This window comes from Caloenas nicobarica, chromosome 5 (genome assembly GCF_036013445.1).
Source record: "Caloenas nicobarica isolate bCalNic1 chromosome 5, bCalNic1.hap1, whole genome shotgun sequence".
In the NCBI taxonomy this organism is placed as follows: Eukaryota; Metazoa; Chordata; class Aves; order Columbiformes; family Columbidae; genus Caloenas; species Caloenas nicobarica.
This window is the reverse complement of record NC_088249.1, coordinates 31,595,557-31,607,551: the sequence shown is the minus strand read 5'-3', so window position 1 is coordinate 31,607,551 and position 11,995 is coordinate 31,595,557. Positions and strand designations below refer to the sequence as shown.

The 11,995-nt window shown below is 40.2% G+C and overlaps 1 protein-coding gene across 1 annotated transcript; it reads left to right on the top strand.

Annotated features, from left to right (window-relative positions):
* The first annotated feature begins 218 nt into the window (after positions 1 to 218).
* ACTC1 (actin alpha cardiac muscle 1) lies at positions 219 to 5,673 on the top strand. The gene is made up of 7 exons (XM_065635067.1): positions 219 to 321; positions 940 to 1,088; positions 2,171 to 2,495; positions 3,137 to 3,298; positions 3,412 to 3,603; positions 4,794 to 4,975; positions 5,346 to 5,673. The coding sequence occupies exons 2-7, from the start codon at positions 960 to 962 to the stop codon at positions 5,487 to 5,489; spliced, it is 1,134 nt and encodes a 377-aa protein (XP_065491139.1). The 5' UTR covers positions 219 to 321; positions 940 to 959; the 3' UTR covers positions 5,490 to 5,673.
* Positions 5,674 to 11,995: the final 6,322 nt, after the last annotated feature.

Genomic DNA, 11,995 nt, shown 5'->3' with positions numbered 1-11,995 from the left:
CAGGCGGCTCCCTGGGAGCGCTGGCCCCCGAGGGGCTGCGCGGGGCTCCCTATTTGGCCATGCGGCGGGCCGGGGGCGCGCTGCCCCGCGCCTGCCTTACATGGGCCGGGCAGCCGGGCCGCGGCTGGGCTGGCCGGGCTCCATTCATGGCTGCGCGGCCGCTCAATGGCGCAGAGCCGACCAAATAAGGAGAAGGTGGCTGCCCCGTCCCGCAGCGGCCCCGGCCGACGCTGCCCCTCGCGGGGGTATAAATTGGGGCGTCTCTGCCGAGCCGGCACCCAGGCTCTCCTCCGCAGCCCCCGCGCCGCCGGTGCTGGTCTGGTGAGTAGCGCGGCGGCGCCCGCAGCCCCGCGGGGCGGCTCGGGGCGGACAGGGAGGGATGGGACGGGATGGATGGGAGGCACCGACGGGCGGCGGGTACCTGTCCTGCAGGTATATCCATCCGCAGCTCTGCCTGTGCACGTCCCGGCTTGGCGTCGTTTCGGCCGGGGACACCGTTCCCGTCCCCTGCCGCCCCACACACAGCACCAAACACCGCGGCCCGACGGGGCGCGCCGCCCCGCCGCCGGTGAAGTGGTCTGGGCAGGGCCGAACTCCGCGATTTCAAAAGCTTTCTCTCCCGTTTCGATCTGCGGCCTGAGGGTACCGCTAATGATGCCCTAATGAGCGCATTGCAAGCCGGGGCGCCTTTTGAAGCGCGGAGAAGAAAGAGGCTGACAGATCCTAGTTAAAGCCCTGCCCACGCGCGTGGCTGAGCCATCGAGCATCCTCCCGGGACCAGTCAAATTTCCCGCTCCCGCCGATCGCTGTCCGTGTGCCGCCGCCGGCCGTGCCCTTCGGGATGGCGGGCGGGAGGGGCCGCCCGGGGGCTCGGGAGGGACCGGCGGCAGCGCCGCGCTGTCCGCAGGGGTCTAGACGCGCCGCCGTGTTGTTTTTCAGGTCCGTGCCTCCCTCCGAAGATGTGTGACGACGAGGAGACCACCGCGCTGGTGTGCGACAATGGCTCGGGGCTGGTCAAGGCGGGCTTTGCCGGAGACGATGCCCCCAGGGCTGTTTTCCCATCCATCGTTGGCCGCCCGAGGCACCAGGTAAACATGGGGAGCGGGACCGAGCCTTCTCCCTCCTCCAGGAGTCACCTCCACTCACCCCTTCCCTCCTTAGTTTTCCTGGCCTGTCCCAAATGCCCTGCTTTTCCCTTTGCCCACTTCTTGTGGTGGTACTAGAGATGCCTTTCCAGTTCTCTCCGGTGCTTCCCTCAACTCCCCTTTTGACCGTCCCTATCTCCTTTCTATTACTGTCTCCCTTTCCCCCAGCTATTTCTAATTCACCAACTTTCAACTTGACTCTCTCCCTGTTCTCTCTCTTAATGAGCCCAAACCCAGCTTCCTACAAAGCTGCTGCCCACTCCATCCCCTAGGCCAGACATGCAGCTGGTGGTAGTTCAGAGGCACCTCCATTGGCTGAATTTCCGTACGATACAGTTTGTTTAAAGTCCTTCCCACCCGTCATGTCCAATGTTCATGTTCATATACCCATCATGTTCATATAGCAAACACCTTCTTTCAGTTTCCTTTACTTCTTTTGTCTATCTCTGATTTTACCTTTCTAAGCCTCCTTTTTTCTGTTCCTATGTCATTCTCCTCTATTGTCACAGTTAAATCAGCACACAGAAAATACTGTACTTTTTCTCCCACAATTGCCTTGGTAAAAAGTTTGTAAGGCTTTTTTTTTTTTTCCCCAAACTAAATTGTTCAAAGTTTGTGTATTGTTATTGTGAATACATTACTGCTGAGACTCTGTAGCAATAGTAATTTTGGCAGTGTCTTCCTTCACTAGAAGGCTTGTTTCCCTCCATATCTTCTTGTTTATAAACTTTGTATGTCTCGCTATATCTTTTCCTGCTGGTGATATTGTGGAGTTTACTCTCAGTCAAACTTTTGGACCAGAAAGAAGTAATTGAAAATAAAAGATGTATTAAAGAAAAAAGGGAGTTATGTGAAAACTTCAAGTTCTGTTGACTTAATATTTCCGTAATGCCAATTTCTTTTCCAAAACAGCCTTTTTGTGGTGTGACCTTTCTCGAAAATAGCATAGTTGTCTGTGGTGTAATTGTTTGGCTCTGTGATATTGTTTTCCTCAAATAATATTTTTCCATATTTTCTTCTCTCAGGGTGTTATGGTTGGTATGGGTCAAAAAGACTCCTATGTGGGTGATGAAGCTCAGAGCAAAAGAGGTATCCTTACTTTGAAATACCCCATTGAACATGGCATCATCACCAACTGGGATGATATGGAAAAGATCTGGCACCACACTTTCTACAATGAGCTCCGTGTGGCCCCTGAGGAACACCCTACCTTGCTCACAGAAGCCCCTTTGAACCCTAAAGCTAATCGTGAAAAGATGACCCAGATAATGTTTGAGACCTTCAATGTACCTGCTATGTATGTGGCGATCCAGGCTGTCCTGTCGCTGTATGCCTCTGGTCGTACAACAGGTAAAATAAAAAATAAACACTATTTATCGGGAACCCTCCTTCCTTCTCACTCCAAATAGGAAAAACAATCAAACAAACAAAGACATAACTCATTCAAATCTGCAGAAAACTAAGTATTTTTAGTTTATGATGGTCAATGATAAGAGTAGCAGAAAAGCCGGTACAAAATAGTCTGTGGAAAGGACAATGTGGACCTGTCTGCCTTGCTTTCAGAAGGGCACTGTGGAACTGACTCTCCTGCCGCCTTGTCATGGTGAGAATGAGGAGACATTCCTGTGAAGATACTACAGTTACACAATATTACACCAGTTTAAGGGTTTAAATGGGGCCCAAAAGATGCCCATTATTGGATCAGGATAATCACTATTGCAAATATACTTACTGCTCAGTGTAGTAGCAGTAGAAGGCTGTTTGTATGGATTAGCTTAAAATATGTATGGGAAAGTTCAAGCCAAACAGGGATGTCCAGGCAAGCAAAGACAGAAGGAATGGGCAAGATTTTTATGGCTCAAATAGAATGCTGTTACTTTATACTGCCTGAGAAATCCTATGTTTTGTTGTATTTGTTGCTGCTTACCCTACTGAAGGGCTCTAATCATTTGCTAGGTGATTCAAGCTGCTCTCTGACATCTCTTTCCCAGGTATTGTTCTTGACTCTGGTGATGGTGTCACCCACAATGTACCTATTTATGAAGGTTATGCTTTGCCTCATGCTATCATGCGTCTGGATCTGGCTGGCAGGGATCTGACTGACTACCTCATGAAGATCCTCACGGAGCGTGGCTATTCCTTTGTGACAACAGGTCAGTCCTTCAGCTCTGCCCTCCTGTGAAAATCCTCATATCTCTCTTGGCCCATCTTCTTCCTCTAGTATTTTGTTTATCCAAACACTGATTTGAGTCCCATGTACTTGCAGCTGAACGTGAGATTGTTCGTGATATCAAAGAGAAATTGTGCTACGTTGCACTGGACTTTGAGAATGAAATGGCCACTGCTGCGTCTTCCTCCTCTCTGGAAAAGAGCTATGAATTGCCTGATGGTCAAGTGATCACAATTGGTAATGAACGTTTCCGCTGCCCTGAAACCTTATTCCAGCCATCCTTTATTGGTAAGTGCTCCCAGGAAATTCTCCTTTCAGTAGGAGGCATGAAAGAATCAGAAAATCTAGGTGTCCCACTCCTCTTCTTGCTGATCTAAATTTGGCATGAAATCGAACATGAATAATGAGTTAGGTCATCTGGTCCCTGTAAGCTGTGCTTAGTGCGAGCTCAGCTGGTAATTAGCTGGGTCTTGTTGCAAGTTTTATACCAGATTTTAGGGTCACAATTTTTCATGATAAAATGAAGTTAGAATATCATCAGGTCATAATGGAAAGAACAGTTTCCAGTGCTATATTTGTAAAGCTTACACTTAAAATAGTACCTGACTGCAAGAAGAAGTAAACTGTCTCAGAGAAGAAAAAAAATGGAATGGTGTGCATATATTTATATGTACTGTAACTGAACATTGCTGTGGTCAAGATGGTAATCTTCACTTTGTGAGAGCAGCTGACAGATACAGCAAATGCTTTTACCTTAAGTCCTGAGCAATAAATGCAGTTGTTCATCAGCTGACATCTTACTGTGGATCTAGTGTCAGCCCTTTCAGGAAGCACCTGTTAAAATTAATGAATTGGAATGCAACCTACAAACACTTGCTTCTGGTTTCTTTTTCCTTACCACCAAGTACTAATATCTTGGTCCATATCTTGGTTATGTCTTGCCCTAATGTTTATAAATGGTATAGACTATATTTTGAGTAGGCTGAAAAATAAATGAAGCTACTATTGTCTTCTTTAGTTCTACTTCAGCTGCTTTCATTGTCTTTATTGCTGTCTTTTCTATACTCAACTAATGCTTTTTGTGAGACACTGACATAACCTGATGCACATAGTTTCTATTCTATTCTATTCTATTCTATTCTATTCTATTCTATTCTATTCTATTCTAAATTTCTCCCGTTGCCATATACTGAATGAGTTTATCTTATGCATCTACCTCTTCTCTTACTGTATATTTTGAGTACCTTCCCTTTCACATGCATTATGATTCTTACCTTTTCTAACAAATAATTTTTGTTTTCTTAGCTAGTTCCGTAATTCTACTTTTTAATGTTTTTCTATAACATTTAATAATCAGTAAGCAATTTTGCAACAAAAATATCATAGTAGTTCCTATTGATGATGAGAAATGCTGAGAGTTCTCATCATGAAGACCTCTTGTATAATTTACTGATCTACTTGTCTTCTTTCTTCTCTAGGTATGGAATCTGCTGGTATCCATGAAACTACCTACAACAGTATCATGAAGTGTGATATTGATATTCGTAAGGACCTGTATGCTAACAACGTCCTCTCAGGTGGAACGACAATGTACCCTGGCATTGCCGATCGCATGCAGAAGGAAATCACTGCACTTGCTCCTAGCACTATGAAGATCAAGGTGAGGAATTTGACTCTGTACTATAAAATGTGGGTAAGAATGGGGAAAAAGTCCACATCATTAAACTAGGATATAGGAACAACTCGAAAGTGAGATCAAGAGCTGATGGACAAAGGGGAAGAAATTCCATTTAATCAGCATAATTATATTGATTGGAAGCAAGTGCTAGAAAAGAGGAAAACACAGTTATAGTTTTTCTTAAAGAATATTACATGTATTGTACCAGCTGCTGAAGATCAATACTGTTATTATAGAAAAGTTCCTTATTTACTTAAGGAAATATCTATTGCTTTGTTACATTGTTGATGTGGTTTGGTTGTTCAGAAATGTGACTGTTAAATGAGAGTTTTGTTGTTTTTCTTTATTGTAGATCATTGCCCCACCTGAGCGCAAGTACTCTGTCTGGATTGGTGGCTCCATTCTAGCATCTCTGTCCACCTTCCAGCAAATGTGGATCAGTAAACAGGAGTATGATGAAGCTGGCCCATCCATTGTCCACCGCAAGTGCTTCTAAGTGCTTTTCCCTAAATTTACTTCCCATTCAGGATGACGACAATATGCTTCTTGGAGTCTTCTGGCAACCCTTCCTGAACTCTTCAGTCATTGTACAGTTTGTTTACACACCCGTGCAATTTATTTGTGCTTCTAATATTTATTGCTTTATAAATAAACAAGATCTGGGACTTGCAACCTACAAATGATTGTCTTTTTTTTTAATTATAAGTATTCTCGTTTAAGAAAATGAGACTAAACACCCTGGGGTTTGGAAACTCCCATCAAACCTATCAATGCCTTCACTGCATGCATGTCCTTCTAACTGATCTAGGCATTAGGTCATGGTTTTCTGTTAGTAAGAATTTATAATTTTCATTCTGAAACTTGAAACAAAAGAAGCATCATATGCCAAGGCTTACAAAGAAATAGCCTTGAGGGTAGACCAGATAAGTGGAACAAGTGGAACAAAACCTCTCATAGTCACTCAATGGGTTTAGAAACATTTCTTCTGTTGCATTTATTATAACCCAAGTATTTTAATATTAATTTATTGAAAGCAAAGTTTCTCTAAAAGAATTAGGTTAATACATTTAGAATGTGATTTATAACTAATTAGCTCAATCCTATTTTCTGGGGGCTATAAAAAATTATGACAAAATGTTAATTCAACCTGACAGTTTACTCATCTTCCCTCATCTCTTCAAAACCACAGATAAAGAAGTGAATCCTTTATTGTACTAATGCACAAGAATCAAATTTTTGCTGTATAAACATAAAATTGCTATCATCATGATTATTTTCACATCATCATTCATATGTCCTAGGCAATTTTTAATGCTTAATGTTTGCTATTCTTTGTTGTTATTTGACCCAGATACTACAATCATAAATTTCATACTTTCCATCGGCTTTTGTATTCCTCACCATGACTTTTTTATAACTGCTTTTTTTTGCCTTTTTTTTTTTTTAAGTAGTATCGAAAAGGTGAAATACAGAATGATCTGGGAGATTTTCATTAAAATAATGGAGTGAGTCAGTTTCATAGTTAGCACTATATATAGATGAGTTTGCCTGAACTTTATTTAGGAAATCAATTAAAGCGTTTGTCGTGCTGTGCATGTAGTTAGTTAAGTATGTGATCAGCTGAGAGCCATTACAGGTGTTTGAAGAGATTAGATTTCATGCTAATCCTACACTCAAATGCTATTTTTTTAAAAAGCGGATAACAACAGTCAGTTTACACATTTGCAGGGAAACCTTTGCTGTTTCTCCTACCTCTTATTTTCTGGAAAGGCATTAAAACTAGCCATCAGATGTGATCTGCAGTTAAGCAGAACTGATTTTACTCTTTGAATACATGAACACATTTAGTATCTATTTTCAATCCACTTGTCATTCAAAGACATTTTGCTGAAGTACTGTTGTAATTGCCTGCTATCGGCTTGCAATTGAAATATTCAAATAGTTCTAGATATTTTTACTTTTGGGTAGAGAAAGTGGATAGAGCTGTTAAATATAAATAAAATTTAAACATAAATATGAAATTTTAAACCTTTTTTTTTTACAATTTAAACATAAATTTAAACATTTTAAACAAGCATAAAAATGAAGTTTTAACATTAAATATTAAAATCTAAACATAAATGTGGAATATTTGTCCTCCCACTGCACACAGTATTACTGAAATGCTGTTACAAATAGTCCTTTTCACACTACAGTATAAACTAATTAATCTGTGAATCTGTTAAGGCAGAGTCAACAGCTTCCACTGTTCTCAAGAAGGTTTCCGGAGTAAGGAACTGCTCGAAAGTTCACACCATGGAGAAATCTGGTATGTTTTGAAAACATGGGAACATTTACAGATTTCTGACCAACACAAATTTTAACATTCAAACTTAAATGACATATGCCGGTGACATTTGCATATTGTTGTTCAGAACAATTAACTTTTCTTCCTTGGTCTTGCTTGCTAATTTGAAAGATTTGACTGGTCAGAAAGGTCATCTCAGGTATTAGTGCGAATGAATAGGGTGATACTGGACATAAATTGCAACTAATTGGAGCTTAAAATGTTAAGCAAGTATGCAAAGGGCATGCTAAGTCAGAGCCAGTGGATGCCTGACTGACTGGCTCTGGCTGGTCAGCCAGGAATGGCAGGGGTTCATCTGGCACCGCATTCATGGCTGTGATCAGTTCACTCTTGAGCATGTGGGCATGAGGAGGGAACTGAAGGAAGCCGCTGGTTGCATGACATTCTTTCCACAGACATTTTTGGGGTTGTAGTTCCCAATTTATAGAAATGAGTCTGAGCAACAAGGATAGTGCAAGAGGCTTGAGTACATGTAGGGAATGACTAAAAAGCAGCAGTGCTTTACCCTTATTCTCTCCTTATAGCGTGTTTCCAATTGTATTCAGTTTTAATACAGTAATTTCATATTTTGCCATGTGCAGTGAAAACTTTAATAATACAATAGGGTGGGAAGTATGCTAACTATTTATGGAAACAAAACATGGGAAAGGTTTAGTTCTTTTAAATAGGGATAGTGCAACTGATGAATTTGATTGAAATGAGTTTGAATGTTAAGTCACATAAGCTAAGATTCAAAATTCTAAGAAGAGATGCCACTGCCACATTTTACAGTAAGCCTTAGTAACAGTGGTATACATTTTTATGCAAATAAAGATGGGGAATGGGACGCAGAAATTAACTGGAGAGCACCTATATGGTAACCAGTAAAATTATTGCAGGTACTTGCTTGAAAAAGGCAAATTAAAAACCAGCTGTACCAAAAGCCTGCTGTGATCATCTCCAGGGCTTCAACATATTATACAATCTTCATCTCTGAAACACCTCAGCTAATGAAGACATTGACATGAATTTTGAGACTGAAGGATTGCAGCTAACCTTCATTATTCTTGTTGAGATTGTCTTTGGATGGAAGAGGGAAACTTAATGTTCAGTCAAACTTATAGATTCAACACAAACATTTTGAAGAGCAGCGTGCATACATGGCAAAATGTCTATTTGCCGCACCGAAGTGTGTCCCATTATTTGACTTTGCAGCTCCTTGTTGCTTTACATGTAAAACGATGTGGAAGCCATTCTATGGAAGTCGATCCGAATTGATTTTTAATCTAGGTAAAGAGGCTTTATTCAATAATAAGGGCTAAAAAGTGCTGAAAACTACTACTATACAACACTACGAGATGGGACAAAATGTTATGGCCTGTTCTGGCAGCCAGAACAACACAGGCCAGTACTTCTGCTTTTGACTGAAGGATATTGGAGTTTTGCCACAGTTGCCTGACCTGATCTCACAGAAAACTTTCCTTGTCAATCAAGGAGTTTGTTGGCACTTAAGGAGTATAGAGGCACAGGATTATGACGAGAACAGAAAGCTTGTAACATCTCTATGAAGTATGTGTGAAGAATCTGAAAATCTTGTGATTCTGCTCAAAACGATGGAGTTTTTGACAGGAAATAAGGAGAGACTTCAAGAGTCACTTTTTAGTGCTTCAAGGCTCTTTAAAAAAAAATGGTAGGACAGTAATTTTAAATTTGATAGAGTTGTCTACTTTGCACTAATCTTCTCTAAAAGTGCTGTTTTAGCTAAAGCTTTAAAAATGTCAACCTGAGGCAAAGCCTGAAAAATTTTAGCTTGAATAATTGAATTCTGTAGAGTGATAATTTTTTAAATGTAGAATAAGAGGGTTTTGTACTTAACAACATTAGTTGACTAATGCATGTGACAGTCAGATTAATCTACAATAATAACACAAAAAATAGAGAAAATCCTCTTCTCTGCTGGTTGGATAAACTGAATACAAGGCCCAGGCAGAGATGGTTGCTTTCTTCCAGTAACAGCTGAACCCAGTTTCACCCTGAAGCACCCTGTGACAGAAGCCTCTGTCATTATCAAGACACAAGAAAGAGGAAAAAAAAATAATTTATAAAATGGAGTCATTAGTAAATCTCATTACACTCAAGAAAGAAGTAATTCAGGCAGTTAACGTACTACCAATTACTTTTGCTTTTTCTCCTGAGAATGACTGATTGCTGAAACTTGCAAACTCAGCATGGAGAAATGTTAATTATTGGGAAAATTTTATTATGCTGCTATCTAATTAAAGGATGGATTTAATTTGTGATTAAGCTGTCCTGTGTGAATAATGTTGGATGAATACGGTTTAGCAGATATTAGCAAAAGTTAATATACCTGGTGGCAATCTTATTTTTAATCACAAAGAAATAATTCATAAATCACAGTATATCTGAGAACTACCAAATATAGAGCAGTATGGCCTCTTAGAGGAGATAGTTTAGAAATATTTTTAGCTATTTTCTGTCAAGTGATACATATATGCAGGGGGGAAACAGGATGTAGAATAGTATAAAGCTTTATTGACATAGGTTTAAGCAACAAATACATGATACAATAGGTCCGGGAATGTATCCAATAAAATCCAGGTAGCAAGGCCATAAGAAAGAACTTAAAGATTAGTTCTGAGTCTCTAAGACCCTCAGGTTTAGATCACCAGAAAGGGTATTGTCAGTGATAATGAGAACAACACAAGCTGTCATTCCAAAGGGTCCCAAATGCCTCATGAGGTACATCGTGGCTTCTAGACATGCTTTTGCAAAAAGGTGATGCTCAAAGGGAAATCAAGGAGCTCCTGGGTGCTAGAGAGGACCTGCAACACCAGCTCTTCTAGAGAGAGTGGAAATAGGTGGCTGTGGCAGCACAGCAACTGCTGCCACGTATTCCTCCCTCTCCCCAGATCTCTGTAGCTGGCTGTGTCTGCCTCAGCTGAGAGAAGGAAAGGAAAGGAAAGGAAAGGAAAGGAAAGGAAAGGAAAGGAAAGGAAAGGAAAGGAAAGGAAAGGAAAGGAAAGGAAAGGAAAGGAAAGGAAAGGAAAGGAAAGGAAAGGAAAGGAAAGGAAAGGAAGGAGAGAAAGAAAGAGAGAAAGAGAGAGGGAGAAAGAGAGAAAGAGAAAGAGAGAAAGAGAAATAAATAGAGAAATACATAGAGAAAGAAATACATAGAGAAAGAAAGAAAGAAAGAAGGAAAGAAGGAAAGAAGGAAAGAAGGAAAGAAGGAAAGAAAGAAAGAAAGAAAAAGAGAGAAAGATCTAGTTCCTTTTGCTCTAGGGAGGTAGGGGTCTAGGAGGCACATATTGCTGGGCCAGTTGGGGTGGGGAGATCTTCCAGGGCACTCACAAGCACAGAGATTTTACAGTAGCTGCTATAAAGGAAAAAAGATAAGTTTAGGGAATTCAAGCTATATCCTCATGTTTATGTAACAGACGAGTTTTGGCACTGAATTTCATGTTAGTCCTTCTTTATTTATTGCTTTGATTATATAAACAATTTTCAGGACACAGGCTTCTGTCTTCAAAAGCTGTCTCTATTTTATATAAAAAACCCAAAAACCACAAACCAAACCAAACCAAAATCAAAACAAAACCAACCAAACAAAAAACCCCACAAAAATCCCAAACCAAAACCAAATCCAAACAGGATAAGAAACATTAATCTTAAGCAAGAAAATTATCTACCTTGGGTCTTTTTTTAACTAAATATTATTGGTTGCTAAAAATATTTTGAAGTTAACTATTTGTATGTGTGTGTTTGCAATGGTCTGATTCTCTGATGAGCCAGAGGGGAGAAGAATTCTTGCAGATGTAGAAAGCACAGCAGATTTTAAAGACAAACCACTGAACAAGTCATAAGAAAAATGCACTTTGCTATTTAATTCTTTAGCATGATTTATATCTTGAATTTAGCACCTAAACTGGGAGATCCTTCCTTGTCAAGGAGCACCACCTACAAGAAAACATTGTTTTCCACTGGTTAAATCAAGGCCATTCTGTGGTTGTAACATTACTCTGAGTAAAAGATTAAAGGGCATTATCTCCTCCTTGGCTTCTGTTACAGGAAACAGAAAACAGAAAACACCTTTCTTGTGCTAAACTTGTGACTTCATTATCTAATGTATTAGTTTGACAATTGGAGTAACTGATTATCTAAATTAATATCATTAACCAATTGAGTACTAGTGCAGCATCAGTTGTGAATTCAACTCCATTACCTTACTGTCTTGTTCATAATTAAAACACTGAACTCATAGCAGACAGCCTGTTTGTATATGTAGAAATGTGGGCTGTGAAAAATACAATCTGTAGTTTTATTCTTACAAATGTTTAATGATGTCTTTGATCCATATTTTTAAATCCATCCATATATTTGCAGGAATGAATATATAGTAGGTATTTAAGGTATATTATGGCTTACTAAATGTCAGAATCCTTCATGAGAGACTTCAAAATGCCTAGATATGCTTTTAAATTGTAATGTAGTGTATTGTAAAAAACAAGACCTTTCATATGTGATGAACAGGTTTACAAAAATGGTCTTAGGCCTTACTAGTCTTACTGGTGTGGAAATAATTGTAGATTTATTTTTAATTGGATTGGAGCTTTCCTGTACAGCCCAGCTGTGTATGGCAACCAGACAAACTGTAGTAA